This window comes from Rattus norvegicus, chromosome 9 (genome assembly GCF_036323735.1).
Source record: "Rattus norvegicus strain BN/NHsdMcwi chromosome 9, GRCr8, whole genome shotgun sequence".
NCBI lineage: Eukaryota > Metazoa > Chordata > Mammalia > Rodentia > Muridae > Rattus > Rattus norvegicus.
In genome coordinates this window covers 63,758,710-63,780,151 of record NC_086027.1, presented here as the reverse complement: position 1 = coordinate 63,780,151, position 21,442 = coordinate 63,758,710, and the positions used below count along the sequence as shown (strand labels likewise).

The 21,442-nt window shown below is 42.5% G+C and overlaps 1 protein-coding gene across 4 annotated transcripts in view; it reads left to right on the top strand.

Moving 5' to 3' along the window:
• Ankrd44 (ankyrin repeat domain 44) overlaps window positions 1-21,442 on the top strand; it is a 300,807-nt gene that overhangs the window by 141,848 nt on the left and 137,517 nt on the right. For all 4 annotated transcript variants that reach the window (NM_001191807.4, XM_017596351.3, XM_039083293.2 and 1 more), the window contains 2 exon segments: window positions 4,417-4,495; window positions 14,587-14,657. In NM_001191807.4, coding sequence (NP_001178736.3) covers window positions 4,417-4,495; window positions 14,587-14,657 — 150 coding nt within the window.

Below are 21,442 nucleotides of genomic sequence, written 5' to 3'. Positions count from 1 at the left end.
CCTTGCCACCTGCGTCTATGAACACTTGAATTTTTTTTCCACCCAAACTTTCACTTGAAAGGCCAGTTCTTCTGTGAGGGTCTCAGTTCTAACTTTGCATTTCATCTCCCCTGGGTTTGTTGGACCTGGAGCATCAACATGCCCTGCCATATAAGCACCCTCTACTTCCAGCTACTTCCCAAGTCACCTTCTATTTTCTTTGTCTCTTTAGTTTCTTATATGCTCCATTGTAAGGATGTTTACTGCGTTCATTACATTTTTCCCCTTGGGGTTGTGGGAGGACTCTAGAGGAAAACTATCCTGGTTAGTTTTTATTGTCCACTCAACACAACCTACTTCATCTGAGAAGGGAACAGTTGAAGACATGCCTCAATCAGATTGGCCTTGGCTACGCCTCTGAGAGTGTGTCTTGATTGCTGTGCAAGGGACAAGCCCACCATGGGCAGTACCATCCTTAGGCATGTAGATCTGGGCTGTATAAGAAAGTTTAATGAGGCTGGGTGGTAGCACATGCCTTTAATCCCAGCACTGGGGAGGTAGAGACAGATGGATCTCTGTGAGTTCAAGGCCAGTCTGGTCTACAGAGTGAGTTCTAGGCAAACCAGGGCTACACCAAGAAACACTGTCTCAAAAACCAATCCCCCCCACCCCACCAATCAAAGGTAGCCGAGTATGAGACAGTAAGTAACATTACTTCATGGTTTCTGCTTGAGTTCCTGATCTGACTTCCCTCACTGATGGATTGTTTCATGAAAGTATAAGCCAAATAAACTCCTTTCTCCTCCAAGTTGCTATTGGTAGTGGTGTTTATCATAGCAACAGAAAGCCAACTTAGAACAAAAGGATTTTAGACTGCCAAGGGAAATTCTAAAATGATGTCCTTGTTTTCATTTTTATTAAGAAAAATATTTCACATTGGGATCATGACACATGATTCTCCCACATCAATTTGCTGTGTTGGGAGAATCTATAACCTGTGCAGGGCTCAGCTTATAATAGCAATAAAATTTGAGAACACAGTTGTGTGTCTCTACTGGTCGGGATGTTTTACAACCAAGCAGTTTGGAAAAGGTAAAATGAAAATGTGCTGTAACTACCAAATAGGCATGGCTCTTTCAAATCTCAAGGGTAGCACTAGCCAAGAACTCATTTCCAGCTGCAGCATAACTAGTATCTTCTATCCCAGATCTATCCTTGCCTCCTATCTTTGTATAGCTGACACCAGTGGTTTAACTTATGACAGAGTGATGTCTGGTGATGTTTGACTTCCAGCTTGTTGAGCACAATGATACTCTCACTCTGTCTTTCAGCCTTGGCTCATGGTCCTTTTATATTGCTAGTTCCTTGCTGGAGAGCAGGTGTTAACAACCTTGGTCAGCAATGAATACATACTGGTTTTGGCTAAGATCTTTCTAGCACATGATTCTCTTCTTTGCTTTGGTGAACAGTTCTCCATTGCAGTGACACATCTACCATGTCACTGAAGGGGGGCAGTAGTTCTTTTGCAATTGGAGTAGTTCTTATGTAAGCTATCAGAAACCTTGGAATGTATATTAACAATACTTGGATTCATATTAAGAATTTTTACAATACAATCTCATAACACATACTTTCTTACTATTATTGAAACTTTAGTTTGAACAAGCTGCGTCATATAAAGGACTTCAGAGTCAGCAAATCCAGCCATGTAATGACAGACCAACCAAATCTGCGAGGTGGGGAGAGAAGCTGGAATTTATTTTCTTTTTATTTGAGTCCAAGTTCTCAAACAGAGCATTAACTTTGCTTCAGGTCAGATGAAGTCATAATTTGAGCTAGGATTATCCTTGTTTAAACCACTTGGGCAAGGTTGAATTTGTTCAGCCAAGCCCTGGATCTAATTCCATTCACAAAAGAGCACACAATTGTATAACTTTTGCCCTAATACCTGAGAAAAAATTGAGCAGGCATAGTGAAGAGTTTTGGGAAAGTAGGAAGTTAAGGTAACAAATGTTTGTAGGAGGATGGAGAAACCAACAAAGAAAGAAAATATTTGTGTCTTAGATGGTTTTGTGGTTTACTACCTAAAAGCATATACTTGATTCTTATATTAGTATGTAGGTTGTCAAACAATTAAACTTTGTTGTCAAGGCTAGGATAATTCAGTTCACCATGGTCACACAATCGACTGAATTCTCCAAGTTATATGATTGCTTTTTAGTTGCAGACTGTTTTGTTCTTACTTATCAGTAGTGTTGCCTGCACATACATGCATGGTGTAAGCTCCCATGTAATTCAAGCCGCTCTTTATGTTTAGTTAATGTCAGTCCATAAAATCACTTACTAGGTCTTCCAACGGCTTAAGTGGTTTGAAGATCAGGCCCTGTCTCGTCCCCTGTCTGCTGTCTGTTTCTGACACGACATGCACAAAGCAATAGTCTAAAAGACACAGAGGGAAAGGGAGGGTCTGGACTGTGAGAAAATAACTTGTGAGCACATTATCCTTGGACTAATAAAAGGTCCTTAGGTCGAATGTCTAATAAAATGGTGACAGCAGTGATGGAATCAACGGTGAGTGCCAGGAATCTCCAGCAATGAGAGAGCTTGTAGAAACGACCATGCTTACAGGTTGGTTCAGTTCAAGTTGACCCCGAGTGTCTCAACTGTTGCTAGTGTAAGGACAAGGGGGAATAATAAGAGCTGTTATTTATATCCAGGAAATTTCAACCTTGGATGATTTTTAAAGTTCATTGCTGAATGGTATGCACTCATTGATAAGTGGCTATTAGCCCAAATGCTTGAATTACCCTAGATGCCTAGAACAAATGAAACTCAAGAAGGATGATCAAAATGTGAATGCTTCACTCCTTCTTTAAAAGGGGAAGAAGAATACCCTTGGCAGGGAATAGAGAGGCAAAGATTAAAACAGACACAGAAGGAACACCCATTCAGAGCCTGCCCCACATGTGGCCCATACATATACAGCCACCCAATTAGACAAGATGGATGAAGCAAAGAAGTGCAGGCAGACAGGAGCCCGATGTAGATCGCTCCTGAGAGACAGAGCCAGAATACAGCAAACACAGAGGTGAATGCCAGCAGCAAACCACTGAACTGAGAATAGAACCCCCGTTGAAGGAATCAGAGAAAGAACTGGAAGAGCTTGAAGGGGCTCAAGACCCCATATGTACAACAATGCCAAGCAACCAGAGCTTCCAGGGACTAAGCCACTACCTAAAGACTATACATGGACTGACCCTGGACTCTGACCTCATAGGTAGCAATGAATATCCTAGTAAGAGCACCAGTGGAAGGGGAAGCCCTGGGTCCTGCTAAGACTGAACCCCCAGTGAACTAGACTGTTGGGGAGAGGGTGGCAATGGGGGGAGGGTGGGGAGGGGAACACCCATAAGGGAGGGGAGGGGGGAGGGGGATGTTTGCCCGGAAACCGGGAAAGGGAATAACACTCGAAATGTATATAAGAAATACTCAAGTTAATAAAAAAAAAGTTCATTGCTGAAATTAATATATCTGACTCTCACTTTAGTCTATGCATTTTTAAATGCCACAGCTTCATTTTCCAAGCTGGGTGATGCAGTCAGTCTTTGTGTCCCCTCTCCTGTGTTCCTGAGTTGAGTCAGATGCAGTGGTGGTGCCACGGGGGAGTCCATTGGGGCTGGGCTTCTTGAAATCCATTGAACATCTTTGCATTGTATTCAGCTGTGCCTTAATTTTCTGTAGAGAAAAGCTTCTCTGAGAGGGTGATAGCTACCCATATCTGTGCATTTAAGGTTAAGATCTAGAATGTAGCTGCAAAATGGTGCTGGGCTAGCAAAGTAGCAGAGTAGATTCTGTTCTAAGATCCACAAACTCATTAGCCCTGGGGAGATTGGCTAAGTTTCTAGTACCAGGTATGGTCTCTCTTGTTGACTGGCCTTAAGTCCATTTAGACATTACCACCAATAGGCGAGCCCCCCTGTTGCACTTCCAAGGATATCTTGATAAATTGGTCTTTGTTGAGGGTTATTGGTGTCACAGCTGGGAGGACTGTTATACTAATGTCCCTTGACAGTGCACACAGTACTTTTTGGCACTGTAGAAGACAGACTGCAGGAAGGAGACTTTCAGGTGAGATCAAATCTGTATCTCGTGTCCTAATGTGTCCTAAGCGTGAGGTGTCTTCAGCCATAGTCTTACTTTAATCCTTTGAGAGGAATCCAAGAGTACCAGCAATAAACTATACTGTTTTTTGGAGCCCTTTGAGTTATCTAACTGACCACTTGCAGGGAGGTTCCTTGTGACTGGTCCTGGGGTCTTGTTAAACGCACCTGCACAGGTTGGCCTTCAGCCTTACTCTACAAACCTCAGAGTGAATGACAAACACCTTGACATCCAACCTCCACTGACTGCCCTATACTTTGATATTATTTATTTTAGGATTCTGAGAAACGAACCCCGCTTCATGTGGCTGCATTCCTGGGAGATGCAGAGATCATCGAGCTCCTGATTTTGTCAGGTAAATAACTACTGTGTTCAAAAGCCAACTGCTAATGGAGGCTTGAAGACCAGTTTGCTGCCTGGCAACTGCTGTGAACGAGGCAGCAGAACATCTTTGCTTTGCTCATCCAGCGTCATTTGATCAGCAATTTATCTGCACATGAGATGCAATAAAAAATGGTTGCTTGGCAATAATTCTTGAACAAAGTATTTTACATTGCTTTGAAAGTTTGATTTCTGTCTATCTTGTCAGACTTGGCATTATAGACAAACTCAGGACATTGGATATCTTGTTTTTTAATTATAAGAAAAGAAAATGGGCTTAAAGTCTACATAGACACATATATAATATATATCCTTTATGAATTTATATACTCTGTATAGCACAAAGTATATGTACTAAAGGCACATAATACATATATTTAAATATTGCAAAATAATACTAGTTTTCTTATACACAATTATGGTTACAATAAAAGTGTGAAAACAGAAAACAGATGTAAGGGGCCATGTCAGTTTCTAATTAGAGGCTTTGCCGAGTAGGTAGGTGGGGTGTTGAAATAGCCCCATGAAAACGCATAAAAGGGTTTACTACAACCCCATTATTTTGTAGTTTTAAAAATTGGGTCCAAATATGTGAATCATGTCATATTTCTACTTCCTCTGGTCTGTGAGATTCTCTTTCTCATTCTTCTGTACTTTAACATTTCATCAGATTTAAAGGTATGAATAGTTTTAGTTCTAGAATCTTGTATGTTCCAAACATCTCACCAAACAGGTTTCCAAAAGGATTATGTGATTTTTTTTCATTCGCATGCTCACTAGACAGATCCTGGAGGAAGCTTGAACACTGCTTGTATGTCTTGATGTAGACCAATTTGCTTTTCCTTCTCCTGGTTTTTGTTTGGAGAGATTAAAAGCTGGAGGAAATGCCATTGTCAACTAACTAGGCCAAAGGCCTGTAGTAAGGGTTTTCCTTTGTCTGAAGTAGTAAGGGGAAATGCTGATGTTCCAATGCAGTGCAAAGGTGAGAGCTGGGGCATGTATTTACCAGCTGTGAAATGCACCACAGTAAAGAAAGAACCATGCTGTATCACCCGGAACGTTGTCGGTGTTACCCTCAGGTTTATGGTGTCCCCATTCTCTGGGTGAATTTCTCCAGGAAAGAAGTATGATGTGTGTGAATACAAGTGTGCCTGTGCTCCCAGCACAGCTAGATTTTGTGCACATTTCTAGTGTTCTCAAGAACAGATCTTTCTTTGGACAACCCGAGGGTGTTCCGGGCTGTGGTCCAAACACCCATGCATTGTCGGGTGTTGGCACAGACCGCAGCTAAGAGCCAGTGCCTACCTGGATAGTCACCCTCGCAGCTGAAATTTGGTCTATGGAAAATTGTAGACAGAATCAATGTGTAAAATTAAGAATTGCATGGCAACAACTCCTAATGATTCCAAGCAATAATATCACCAGGACGTCATCATTCAGGGTGAGCATTCCCTTATCCAAAAGTCTAAAGTCCAAAGTGTTCCAACTGTTGCATGATGCCATATGGTGCCACAAGTGGGAGTTCCACACCTGACCTAATGTGCGGAGTCACTGTCAAGATGCAGAGTCACTAAAGTATGCCTAAGGCATGTATGAGGCAGAAGCAAAGTGCGTGTGTAGGCTTGGGTCAAATAGACCAAAAATCTCCCCTCCAAATTAAAAATCTGCAACATTTCTGGCTCAGGCAGTTGGGATAAGGGATGTTCAACTTGTATTAAAGATGTCATGCCCCAGAGGCAGCAGACATGGTCAGTGGGTCAAAACACCATTCCAGAGGGCCTGAGTTCAGTTTTTAGCATCCACATCAGGCAACTGTCTGTAATTTCAGTTCCCAGGGATCCAACGCCGCCTTTTATCTTCTGCAAGTTCTTCACAAGCGCGTGTGCGTGAGCACACACACACACACACACACACACACACACACACACACACACACATTATATCACAGGGAGGGGGCAAAGGCAGGAGAATTGGTGAAGAGATTAGCTGAGAACAAGTTAAGTTGGCCTTGAGTTCATGCTCCACCTCTCTTAGCTTTGAAAGGGAAGAAGCTCTTAATGCTATATCACAAGGGTCACCCATACGGGACCAGTGTTATTTGATAAACTTGGTCTCATGTCACCTTCATGTGGCACAGAATCCTTGTCTTCCGTCCCTATGGCTGATTCAGGAGTATTGGGAGAAGCTGTTGTGTGCATCTTAATTTGTGGACCCATTTGGTCCTAGAATTACTGATTTGTTAATTTCTGTCATTTAGCTTTGGTTCAGTTTGAAAGACATTCCGCCCATCAAATCAAGAACGTTCTGCATCTGTTTATTCAACAGAGGCAAACTTTCACAGAGCACGTAGCTCCCATTTTCCCTGAAAGGACTTTTATTCAATTTATATTTTATATCCCTCAAGAAATATCATACGACTGCAGTGATTTCAGTCCTGAGATTTCATCTGGCAGCTGAGGCTTTGGGGACTCCAACCACACTGTTTTCTCATTTCATAATGAATGAGGTGCTAATGATTCCCATGTTGCACAAATAATTTAACCTTGCCAGGGTAGCTTGTTACAGCTGTGCTCTCTGCTGCTGGACAAACTTTCAGAGCATGCTAAGACCCAAGCTCACTAAGTTACTACTGACGTTGTCTCCTAGTAACCAGGCAGATAGAACCCTGAATATCTCTGTGTGGACGTGTTGGGGGGCAGAGCAATGTCTTCAGAATGAGCAGGCCTTGAAGATTCTTTCCACCTTCTTGTTACTGCCTGTCACTCTGGCTTGATTTCCTCATCTGACTCAGCTACTATTGGGGAACTGGCCAGGTCAGGACTAAGGCATGAATGGGGGGAGTGGGCAGTGGGAACAAGTCAGTTGGTAGAGCACTGAGGTCAGGGTTGAGGTTAGGAAAGCAGAGGGCCCACCGGAAAATGGCCACAGCAGGATATCTTATAGAAAAATTCAGGACGAATGAGGGTGATGGAGTCTTGGGCTGGAGGAAGAAATATGTACGCATGCTCCAGGGTGGGGGTTTGTCAGGTCTAACTGCTCAGCACAAAATAAACTTAGCATAGTCTGGGGAGGTAGCTCAGTCAGTAAAGTGCTTGCTGTGTAAGCGTAAAACCTACACTTGATTTTCAGCAGCTATATAAATAATTGGTGTGTGCTTGTAATCCCAGAATTAACCAAATGGAGACATCAGGATCCCAGGTCTGTCAGTGAGCCAAGATAATCTAATGGCTTATCCCTGAGTCTCAGTAAGAGACCTTGTCTCAAAGAACAGGGTGGACAGATGCTGAGAAATGATCCCGGAGGTTGACCTGTAGCCTATTCTCATGTGTACTGGCACACATGTATGCACCACAAGCACACGCACATACACACACATACACACATATGCACACACATACACACATATGCACACACAATACACACATATGCACACACATACACACATATGTACACACACATACACACACATATGCACACACACATGCACACACATATGCACACACACACACACATACACACATACACACACACCATCTACATGCCTGCCCAGATACATAAAATACAATGCAACTGCATGTACCAAAATCTACTACTGAACAAGTGACAGTTTTACAAAATGATTTCCTGTGATTTCTTTCCCCTAGTTATGGTTACTAGTTATAGTGCCAATTGTCTGCAGAACTGGTGGCATATGGTCCTTTATCCCTTCATGCCTAAGAGATATTCATTCTTTGTGCATGGATTTGATTTTTTTTAAAAAAAATCTGGTAAAGGAGTTTGATTAAAGAAAGCAGAGCTGATGGTGGGCACAGATCTGGTATGATATTAATTAATTAATTAATATGCTGCTGTCTGGTGAGTGTGTAAGCTGGCTCTAGCGGCAACTTCAAGAAGCAATTTCTACACATGACATTATCACACATGTTTCCAAGGTGGTTCTGAGCTGCAGGAAGATCTGGTCAGTTTGACAGGAAGAAAAATCCAATAGCAATGAAGTTGTTCTATATTACAGTTATATGTCACACCTTAGTATGCGGATTAGCCAGGCTTTGGACAGACTCGCCTTCTGAATTGATTGCCTTTGATCAGTAAGAGTCTCTCGTTAGTCGGTGCTGATCACCTCACTTGTCTTTTTCCCCTTACATTTCTATTTTTTTTTTCCTTCGGAGCTGGGGACCGAACCCAGGGCCTTGCGCTTGCTAGGCAAGCGCTCTACCACTGAGCTAAATCCCCAACCCCTTCCCCTTACATTTCTAGATGACAAAGCTTAAGAACAGAAATTTTGCCTCTGGAGAAGATGCTAGAGTTTCCTTTACTCCCCAGACTAAAGGACTGCTCCACATGGTGGCTCACAACCATCTGTAATTGGGTCCAGTGCCCTCTTTTGGTGTGTCTGAAGACAGTGACAGTGTACTCACATTTAAAAAAAATCTTAATAAAAAGGACTGCTTCCTTTAGTCCCTGGGACTGAAACAGAGGGTAATACATAAAGGAAGGCCCTGCCTCATTGGGAGGTAGATCTGTGCTTGATAATGTTTAGCTGAGCTTTTGTTCTAGAGAGCCAGGTATAGTTGATGCTTATTTTTGTGATTAAAAACTGTAATGTCCTTGGGTAAAAGAGCATTTGCTTCTAAATCATTAGCCTTGCAGACTGTGTCCTTCAGTGGTGCTGACAGGCAGGTAAATAACACAGGGTTTCCCTTGGAAAAATCAGTTATGAATATTCAACAAAGGACCCAAACCATCTGACACCCAGTCCTGAGAGGTAAATAACAATCTCCAAGGTGTTGAGAGGAAGGGGACGGGGAGGCAGGGGGAGTGGGGGAGGGGAGGAGGATGGGAGGGGAAAGGGCGATGGAGAGGCAGGGGAGCACTGAGACAACACTGCTTTTGTCAGGGCTCACGGAGGAGAAAGGAGCCTTCCTGGCAGCTCCCAGCCTCCTGTGGAGCCTGAGTGGCAGAATGGAGGGCATGTGTGGGGGACTAAGGGATCAGTTTCTTCCATTCTAACAAGAGTTGTCGATCTCTCAAGCACCTTTGAGCCAGCACCTGACAGTGTCCATGCTGGTCCTCTGCACTGTCTCAGACCTGGCAGGCTAGGGACATTTTCCTCCTTGGGACCATTTTAATATAGAAAGCCATATTTGTATCTGCATAAAACTAGATATAATCAATATGTAATAGTGATAGCAATAAAATGCCACTAGGTAAATGCACATTCAAAAATTATATGAGAGAAATGGACAAAGAATATAAACTAAGAAATTCTCAGAAAATATATTACAAACATAGTGGAAAACGTTTAAACTTAGTATTAAAAAATGAGATGACATTTTCCTCCAACTAGATTTGCAATATTTTAAAATTTATACTATGCTACACACACACACACACACACACACGCGTGCGCACACACACACACACACACACACACACACACACTTTGGTGAGTTTAGGCATATGCATGTACTCTCAGGAGATCATTGCTGTAATAAAAATGACATTACCTATCATCTCCAGAAGTTTCACATCTTTTTGGATATGACATGTGCTCTCTGTCCCCGAGTCATCCAGTGTTAATTCAGAGTTGCCATAGGTAAGATGGCAGGTAATGTAAAGTACTGATGAAGACATGGGAAACTAAGCAGTCTCAGACACTGTGTGACTCGCATGCATTGAGAGCTTAGACACCATCAAAGCAAAAGGTGTGAGTTACCCGTGACACATGAAGTCCATGTTTAATTACCTGTTCTAGACACAGGCCTCCATATTTACATCAGAAGTCACTTTATGAATGGCCATTGTTTGCAGGTTTTGGAAAGCTATTGGGAATAATTGAATTATCTATCAAAACAAGAACTGTCTGAAAAATGACATATTTACATTGGAATGCATGTAGCAATGAGAAGGAATTGACTCACTCTATGGCAACCTAGATATATATAAAATATATCTTGTTAAGTGGAACAAGGAAATTGAGTATGAGAACAATACAACTTATGTGAAAACACACACACACACACACACACACACACACACACACACACTCACACAGAGTTGCTCACGCTCCTTATATTTTAGCCAGACATGGTGGCACATACCTGTAACCTTGGGACTTGAAGGCTGAGATTTGAAGATCGGTGAGTTCAAGGCCAGCCTGGACTACACAGGGAGTTCCAGATCAGCTTGCACTAAAGAGTGAATCTGCATCTCAAAGAACAAAACAAAATCAAACAACTTCTGGGGAGTTTTTTGCGGTGTGTGTGTGTGTGTGTGTGTGTGTGTGAGAGAGAGAGAGAGTGTGTGTGAGTGTGGTGTTTGTGTGGTGTGCATGAGTGTGTAAGTATGAGGAGTGAGTGTGTGCATGTGTGGTATGTGAGTGTGAGGAGTGTGTGTGACATGTGAATGTGTGTGTGAGTGTATGTGTGTGTGGTTGTATGAGTGTAAGGAGTGAGTGTGTGTAACATGTGAGTGTGTGATGTGTGTATGAGTCTGAGGAGTGAGTGAGTGTGTGTGTGTATGTGTGTGTGTATGTGTGTGTGGAGTATGTGTGCGTGATTGTGTGTGTGGTGTATGTGAATGAATATAAGGAGTTGAGCGAGTGTGTGAGTGTATGACTCTGAGGAGTGAGTGAATGTGCCTGCGTGATATTTGAGTGTGGGTGTGTGTGGTGTGTAATTGTGTGAGTGTGGGGAGTGAGTGTGTGTGCGTGTGCATGTGTTTCTTGAGGGCACATGAGGAATGAATTGTTCATAGCATAGACACACGTGATCGGCATATTGATGATATAGGTGATGCCATATTGTCATTGTCCCTTCCCCCAGATGAATGGAGCAGTCCTCAATGACTGTGTGCCCAGTCTGCCTTTACTCCACACCTTTCCTCATGGCTCACTCTCCAATTTTACCATTTCCATCAGTTTGGCTGACACCATGAGGTAGTATGTCAGCTCTGCCTTCGCGTCTTTATCCTGATGAGCTCTTAGCATCTCCATGTTTGTCATTTGGTCATTCTTCTTGCATTAACTTTTTGTGTTTACAAAATAACCTAGCCAACCAACCAACCAACCAAACAAACAAAAAACCTAAAAGAAAACATAAAATGTACTCTGTCAAACTGCAAACACTAGGCCTGCATCCAGCTCTTAGGATGGCGTGAGACTGGCTTGATATTTGCTACCTCAGTGCCAAAGAAACAGCTTTGAAAGTACTTAGTTAACTAGAGAAGTGTGGCTTAAGCACGTTGTATTAACCATATATATAATGCAGATCTAAGGAAAGGCGGGTGATTTTAAAGGGGTTGACTAGCTTCCAGAATGTTCCACTATGAGCTAAAGGGATGAATGCCATTTCTGGTCTAAACCAGAAAGCTGCATAGCAACCACTAAACTCCAGCACCCCACTGGTACCAACACTTAGGGAAAAAGATCTCAGATTTCCCTTTTATCAATGGGTTTTTATTTGAAAATTCACCAAATTTTTGTTTTATTTTAATCACATCTGGGTTTCCTTAGCCCAGACCTGAGTTTGGTTCCCAGCACCCACATGAGGTGACTCACAACCCCCTGTAATTATACCTCCAGAAGATCTACACACTCTTTTGTCCTCTGTGCACTCCCACACATATGGTGCACGCACATGCGCACACAAACACACACATACTCACACTCCATTTACACTCTCTTCTTTCTTTCTTTCTTTCTTTCTTTCTTTCTTTCTTTCTTTCTTTCTTTCTTTCTTTCCTTCTTTCTTTCTTTCTTTCTTTCTTTCTTTTTAAAGATTTATTTATTATATATAAGTACACTGCAACTCTCTTCAGACACACCAGAAGAGGTGTGATCCAAGCTCAGATTCCATTACAGATGGTTGTGAGCCACCATGTGGTTGCTGGGACTTGAACTCAGGACCTCTGGAAGAGCAGTCAGTGCTCTTAACCACTGAGCCATCTCTCCAGCCCCCACACTCTCTTCTTTAAAGGAAGAAAAAGAATGTGCCTATGAGGCCAGCAGGAAGACTTGGCAGGTTAAGATATCAACCATCAAACACCAAGGCTGACAATCTTAAGTCTTAGGTCCAGATTCCAAGGACCTAGTGGGAAGTATACACGCAGATAAAAGTAAAGAAAATTAAAATTAAAAAGTGTGCGTTTGGAGCCTGGAGAAATGAATCAGCAGTTTAGAACCCTTGTTGGCTCTTGCAGAAGATCTAGGTGGCTCCCAGCACCTACAGATTGGTTCACAACCAGCAGTGTTTCCAGTTCCAGGGGTTGTGGAATTTTGACCTCTGGGGTACTAGGCATGCATACACTTCCATACATAAAATAAATTTTAAAAGTGTAAGTGAAAACTTAAAAGAATATGCATATTTGTTATTTCATAGTTGATAGTTCTTTGTGTTGAACCATAATTTTCACAGCCATTGAAAATCTTAGCCATAGACAGGGGTGGATGAGATAGTGAGGTGACTTTGAAATAAGAACGGCTACTAATTTTCTAGTGCTTTGAGATATGTGAAGTGACCTCCATCCCTCTGACTCTCCAAGCACCCAGGAAAACGAGCAGGGAAGTATTGGTTGGTATGCGGTTAGCCTTATTCTACAGTTTAGAAGCATTGAGTCCTTGGAATAGGGGCTGCTGATGTTGAAATACAAATTCCAGGCTTTGTCCATAAACCTCACTGTCTGTCCAACCCATTTCACTTCAGAGCATTTAGCTCAGAGATTCTCGTTCTATCGTGGTCTCCATGCAGGGGTGGGGTGGGTTCCCCTTTGTTCGAGGATTAAGCAGTTTTCTGGAATGAATGCTGTTGATGGTGCTTGTTCTTAGTTAAAAATACTACCAATTCAATGCTTCATTATTCCTTTAAGTCTGTGGTTAAATAGTAGCTCACTCTTACCTATGGAAGTCTCCTGATACCCTTCTAGAAGGTTCTGTGTTTAACCTGGGTTTCTGCCTAACTCACTTCCTCAGCTCTTATCCATAGGTTGTCTACTCTTTTCTTCCTTTTCCTTGCCCTTTTAGTTTTTTTAATTCATGCCTCTACTCCACTCATGAGCTTTGTCACTATCCTAAGACCTAAATGGGTGCCTCTCCCTGCATCCATAGATACCTTCTCCCACTTCCTGTTCACAGCTCTTTTATGAAATAGTCTCAAGCTGTGTCATAGTTAGGGTTTTACTGCTGTGAACAGACACCATGACCAAGGCAACTCTTATAAGGACAACATTTAATTGGGGCTGGCTTACAGGTTCAGAGGTTCAGTCTATTATAATCAAGGTGGGAGCATGGCAGCATCCAGGCAGGCATGATGCAGGAGGAGCTGAGAGTTCTACATCTTCACCTAAAGGCTGCTGGCAGAATACTGGCTTCCAGGCAGCTGGGGTGAGGGTCTTAGAGCCCCACACCCATCCCCAGTGACACATTTCCTCCAACAAGGCCACACCTACTCCAAGAAGGCCATACCTACTTCAACACAGCCACACTCCAACAATGTCACACCTTCAAATAGTGCCACTCCCTAGGCCAAGCATATTCAAACCACCACATGTTGACAGGAGGATTTATCAAAACCCTGAACCAAAGACTTATATAGGGTGTTTCCATTGCTCAGATGTATCTTTGATAGTCTTGCTCTCATTGGGAGGTTTTGGAAATGCCAAGCGAACAAGGTGTATTCCTTTTTTCCGGGGGTCCATTCATGTGTAGCTCTCATTCCTATCCTGTGGTTCAATGAACTGAGCATGGGTCATGTCTCTCAGTGAGAGCCTGTTGTGGGCTTAAATCTGCCTATCTGCTCCATAGAAGAAGTTGTGAACAATCTGCGCATGCTCCTGTCCATGCACTATGGCCCCTCGTATCAAAATGCCTGGTTAGTCCTAGAGAGGTAATTGGAATTCCAGGGTGAGACAGAATTCTGTTGGCCTCTTCATTCCATGTAAAGTTGACAAATTACATCCATCCATGTAGTTGACAAACTACAACCGATTCAAAGACAAGATCTGCTGGCTGTAGGGCAGCAGGCGGCCCTTGACTCGGTTGTGGCCCTAACCTGTGCTGTTTGGTTGCAGGAGCTCGCGTAAATGCCAAGGACAACATGTGGCTGACCCCACTGCACCGGGCTGTTGCTTCCAGAAGTGAAGTGAGTGATCTCCCCGTTTAGCCCAATACCTTTTCCTGCCTGCGGAAAAAGAGTTCTTTGCATTGAGTCCTTAAAGGATAAACGGGACCCAGCAAGCCACAAGGTGGGAGGGGCGAAGCAGGGCATCCCTGTTGGAGAAGAGAAGAGGCAGGGGGAGTGAACCGAAGGGAGGTGGAGGTTCCTGGGACAGAGAAAGTAGTGCGAAGTCAGTCGTTGGTAGAAAAACGCCTTGTTAGTCCCCTCTTTGGCAGCTCTCTGGGAATTTCAGAATCTATGTAGAATGTGGCAGCTCAGCGCTTATTATCTTCCTCGGTGTGCTTGGTATTTGCAGTCGTTTTTAAAAGTGCCTTGGTATCTTCTCTTCCCAAGCAGCCCGTATTGAAGGAGGGAGGTAAAGAATTCTGAGCTACCTTTGCTCAGGCACTAGGGAGTTCCTGTGAGGGCTGTATGTCGTATTTCTGTTGTACCTTGGAAAACAGCACAGTGACTACTCAGATAGGAAGACCAGCCTCAAGGGACCAGCTTCTTCATCTGGGAGCACCTCAGAGGCTAAATCCTTAGTAAATTTAATGTCTTTTAAAATATGTGAACACATAGTCTTTTCTTCTTTACCAAGAGTGAGATCTTCTTCGTTAAAAGAATTTAGATACTTTCTCTATATGAGGTACTGTACATGCTGATAAAACCACAAAGCAAATAATATACAGCCGCAAAGGCTGCGTGGTCCCCAGTCTTAGTGGAGGGAAGGACACACACTAGATGGTCGCAGTAGCCATGACCTTGTTAAGCGATCATCCTTAAAAAAGTACAAAAGCTTTGATCCTTAAACCGTCCATTTGCCCTCAGACACCTTCTGCTGTTATTGCGTCTTGATGTTTGCCAGAGCCAGCCGATGGTGGAGTGTGCAGTTTTTAGATTTCCGTGTCTACGAATGGACTTGTTGCTTCCTCAACTAGCCAGCAACCTCTGCAGGTTTTCTGGGTAGAAAGAAAAAACTGCTTGTGGATGGCTCTGGCCAGGGAGGAACTAAGTGTAAACTCACAAAAGATGATGCCTTTGTAGTATCTTCCACAGATGACCAATTTCTAATGAAAACTAGAGTCTCTGAGTCTATCGTTAGGGTTGATTATGCACTGAACATCATAACTTGGGTCGTCATGATGCTGTGGAAGCCCTAAATTCAGGCTCATGTTTTCTTTTGAATTAGGTCCTCTTGCTATTCTTTTATGCCTCTTTATTAATCGTTGGGAGAAAGAGAAGTAGGTCTAATGAAAAGGAAGAGGGAGTTTGGATTGTTGGGTTTTTTGTTTGTTTGTTTTTGTTTTTGTCTTATTAGCACTTGCTAAAGAGGATGCTGGGTTTCAGTATGAGCTGATCCATCCATCCATTCTTCAGACTGAGGTTGTTAAAGAGTGTGTAGTAAAAACACGTTCTTTGTTGAAAAGCTTTTAAACTCTAAAGTACTCCCCCCACCTTGTCACCTGACACATTTGAGTATCCTGGGATCAAAACAATTCGGAACCATACAGTACTGTCTGCCACCTAATGTCCCACTGGTCCCATCTTCCATTTTTGCTGACTTTACCCAAGGTGGCGGAGAAACAGAGAGACTTTAACTTAAATATCAGAGAAACGTGCTTTTTGTAACAGTAGCCAACAGAGATAAGAAAGACTTGAGGCCGCTGGAGAGAGTATTCTGAATATGTGAACAGTTTCATATGGTTTCTTCTGCCCAGTGTATTCCTCTTGCTGCTTTGATCTGCTTTCTGGAATAGCATACCTGTGAGGAACAGAATTAAGTACATGCAAGCCTGGAGTTGAACATAGAAAGGCCTAACACTTGCTTGTTGAGGCCCAATGGGTAGATGCACTGTCAGCTGTGTTGTGTGGCTGTGTGTGTTGTTTTGTGCACAGCTTGACCTGAGAGATTGTGGTGTTTTGGACCTGCGTATGAATGTGCTGGCATCAGACATGCCTTCCTTCTGCTGTGGTGGGCTGGGCAGCACTGAAGGGGACTTGCTGGACTTCCCACTTCCCTGTTCTAAAAACTATGTTTGGGTTAGAAAGTTAAAGTTTGCATCCTGACTTGGGGGTATCGGGTTGAGGACACTGTGTTTTTCTAAATGTTGCTATTGTGAAGTTTATTGAGCAGTCACCATACGCTAAGGACCTTCTGAGCATTAATCTACTTTAATCTCTGAGACGCTAACATCGTTGGAAACCTAAGACTGGATGTCGGTAATACTTGTAGAGAAATTCCTATGCTGTCTTAAGTTAGTTATTTAGAAGGTTTACGGTCTTCCCCTGCCTTTAAACAATCGTCCTCTGGCCTTTATGAGGTATCTCCCTATTTGTCCATTTCCCATATGCATTACGTTTGGTCTCCTTTGAGACCCATTTACTCTAACAAGAGTCATCTGTGTAACCATGGGCTTGGAACTTTCCACTGGAGCTTGGTGGAGTAGCAATGGGCATGCGAGTGAAGGCAAAGACACCCTCTTTCCTTGACTCTATCAGTTGGATAGACTTTAGCAGCAAACCGTCCGTGTCTGGGTCATGTCTGAGCTCATTCTGGGGCAGGACTAGTGTAGTCAGTCGTTGAGGGTTTGTGACGATCAGGTATTGCCCAGAAGATGGCAGCTTGCAGCCTGTCTTCTGGGGCTTATATTCCTTCCAACTCAGCTTCCGTGATGCTTCTGAGCTTTGTGGGGTGAGAGTATAAATACTTAGGTTTAAGGGTGATTACCCAACCACCATTATTCTCTGCACCCTGTTAGCCATGAGTCTCTGCATTCACCGTTGACCCCTGGAAAGAGGCCTCTCTGGTGCTGAGAGTGGCTGCTGTGTGTGTAAATACCCACTTTGAAGGTGTTTCTGCACTTTGTTAACTAGCTTAAACAACAGGAGGGAATTTCCTGCGACACACCCAGCACCATGGACTTTTGAATAGGATTTACAGTACCAACTATGGAGGTCAGAAGTGTGTCTCCAACCCAATCAGGGAGATGCTGGGTTACCTCCATAACTGCCATGCCACTGCAGTGCAAATGGGTACATTTTGCCTGGCAGGTTGGTGTCACAGTCCCTAGGGTTCACAGCTCGGTAAGATTGTTGATGCCTTTTCTCCCTCAGCCCCCATGCATAGCATCTTCCAGCACTGTGAAAACTAGCCAGTAGGGAGATCTCCAGCTCAGTACAAACACTTTTGTATTTGTGTTTCCTAACATTCAAAAACCAAGGTTTCATGAAATAGTGCCCAGAGAGTGTCCTTCTATCCCCAAGTCTTCAGTGAGCACCTTTGTATTGCTAGGTTATAGGATGAGTATAACCGAATACTAATTACAGCAGTAGGGGGTAGTTTAGGTTGATATCAGACACTTCTAGAAGAATAATCCCATTAATTGAGCTAATTGGTTGAGCACCAACTCATACAGTTCTTACCAAACATGAGAATGCTATAATCAGTACAGGATAAGAGCCCCCAGAGGATCACAGTAATAGAGTCTAAGTCTTCAGGATTCATGTGTAGCCTCAGGAACATTAGTGCACAGCACATTAGTGCCAGTTGTGTTCCTGCATTTACGCCACCCAAAGTTACTGAATATACAGTGCACGCAAGGCACCAGCTAAGCTCTGAGTAGAATACGGAATGTTGTCTTAAGTCCTAGAGCCTGGTCTGAAGTGAATTATAATTCATTAAACTTGACATTGCTTACACCTGCAGAAACTGTGTCTAGTTCTGAGCCTCACTTCTCCACAGTTGCTTTGTGGCTGAGGTAACTGCAGTGCCCATGTGAGAGCAAAAAAGCAGTAGTGGAGGTGGTGGTTTTAAGATGTGTGCAGCTTCTCCTCTTTCCTATGTACTGCGGTGTATGCATTTCCTTATCCGGAGGATGGACAGGCTATTTAAAGACAGAGACCCATAAAAAGTAGAAATCAGGTGACTCATGGCATCCACCCGACCCCCACCCCCCAACCCCCATCTGCATCTTCTGCAGGGCAGCCTGCCACAGGGCATTGTCCAACAAGGCCTCCAGCCATAAGACTGATTACTAACATGGTTGGAGCCTTCATTCAGGAGAAATAGAAGGATCCTCCCTAGTGTTTGTTCATTAAAAGAGAAAAAAGGGCTTTAACAACATGGCCTGTTGTAGCCTGTGCCCAGGGATCACTAGCCCAGCACTATGATCTACCTGTGAACTTCCAGAAATTTTGGAAGAAATTGAATAACATCATACCCAGACGTGGTGATTTGTCCTTGTAATTGTAGCATTCAAGAGTCTGCGACCAGTGGATCTCAACTTGAAGAACAGCCTGTGTTGCACAGGGAGCCACACCTTGGTAAAACCAGACAAATAAGCAAAAGGAAAAGAAAAAGGAAAAAAAAATGATGCACAAAAGAAAGATTTCCCTACCTCTTAAATTTAACAATAAGTCAATATTTTTCCTTTATCACTTCATTCTAATTGCTTTCTGCTGTATTTTATAAAGATTCTGAGTTGTGAATCACTGGAAATAATATTTTTTTTAAGACTGGGAACCATGCTGGTCTTGAATGTGTGATGGTTCGCCTTCTGAGAGCTGGGATTATGGTGTGTTACACCATAACACTTAGCTGAAAATGTACTTGTTAAAAAAGTAGAAACTCTGGGGCAGGCCCTTCTGGTTGCTGCCTTCATGGAGAGCTAAAATGTAGCCCAGAGGAGCGACTTCAGGGCAGAGACCAGAGTTAGATCAACTTTTCTGCTCCAAGTGACCTGCCTGGTAGACTAAATATCCAAACACACCAGAAAAGCAAGATCTAGATTTAAAATCACAATTGATCGTGATGCTGGAGGACTTCAAGAAAGACATAAAGAACTCCCTTAGAGAAATGCAGAAAAACACAAATAAACAAGCAGAAGCCTACAGAGAGGAAACACAAAAATCCCTGAAAGAATTACAGGAAAACACAATCAAACAGGTGAAGGAATTAAAAATGGAAATAGAAGCAATAAAGAAAGCACAAAGGGAGACAACCCCGGATATAGAAAACCAAGATCAAACCTAAGGATAATATGTATAGAAGAGAGTGAAGAATCCCAACTCAAAGGACTAGTAAATATCTTCAACAAAATCATAGAAAAAAACTTCCCTAACCTAAAAAAAGAGATGCCCATAAACATACAAGAAGCCTACAGAACTCCAAATAGATTGGACCAGAAAAGAAACTCCTCCCGTTACATAATAGTCAAAACACCAAATGCACAAAACAAAGAAAGAATATTAAAAGCAGTAAGGAAAAAGGTCAAGTAACATATAAAGGCAGACCTATCAGAATTACACCAGACTTCTCACCAGAGACTATGAAAGCCAGAAGATCCTGGGCAGATGTCATACAGACCCTAAGAGAACACAAATGCCAGCCAAGGTTACTGTACCCAGCAAAACTCTCAATTAACATAGATGGAGAAACCAAGATATTCCATGACAAAACCAAATTTACACAATATCTTTCTACAAATTCAGCCCTACAAAGGATAATAAATGGTAAAGCCCAAGACAAGGAGGCAAGCTACACCCTAGAAAAAGCAAGAAACTAATTGTCTTGCAACAAAACAAAGAGAAGACAAGCACACAAACATAATCTTACATCCAAATACAAATATAACAGGAAGCAACGATCACTATTCCTTAGTATCTCTCAACATCAATGGACTCAATTCCCCAATAAAAAGACACAGGTTAACAAACTGGATATGCAATGAGGACCCATGATTCTGCTGCCTACAGGAAACACACCTCAGAGACAAAGACAGACACTACCTCAGAGTAAAAGGCTGGAAAACAACTTTCCAAGCAAATGGTCTGAAGAAGCAAGCTGGAGTAGCCATTCTAATATCAAATAAAATCAATTTTCAACTAAAAGTCATCAAAAAAGATTAGGAAGGACACTTCATATTCATCAAATGAAAAATCCACCAAGATGACTCTCAGTCCTAAATATCTATGCTCCAAATACAAGGGCACCTACATACATAAAAGAAACCTTACTAAAGCTCAAAGCACACATTGCACCTCACACAATAATAGTAGGAGATTTCAACACCCCACTCTCATCAATGGACAGATCATGGAAACAGAAATTAAACAGAGACATAGACAGACTAACAGAAGTTATGAACCAAATGGATTTAACAGATATTTATAGAACATTCTATCTTAAAACAAAAGGATATACCTTCTTCTCACCACCTCATGGTACTTTCTACAAAATTGACCATATAATCAGTCATAAAACAGGCCTCAACAGATACAGAAAGATAGAAATAATCCCATGCATCCTATCAGACCACCATGGGCTAAAGCTGGTCTTCAATAACAATAAGGAAAGAATGCCCACATATACATGGAAGTTGAACAATGCTCTACTCAATGATAACCTGGTCAAGGAAGAAATAAAGAAAGAAATGAAAGACTTCTTAGAACTTAATGAAAATGAAGGTACAACATACCCAAACTTATGGGACACAATGAAAGCTGTGCTAAGAGGAAAACTCATAGTGCTGAGTGCCTGCAGAAAGAAACAGGAGAGAGCATATATCAGCAGCTTGACAGTACACCTAAAAGCTCTGGAACAAAAAGAAGTAAATACACCCAGGAGGAGTAGAAGGCAGGAAATAATCAAACTCAGAGCTGAAATCAACCAAATAGAAACAAAAAAGACTATACAAAGAATCAGCAGAACCAAAAGCTGGTTCTTTGAGAAAATCAACAAGATAGATAAACCCTTAGCCAGACTAATC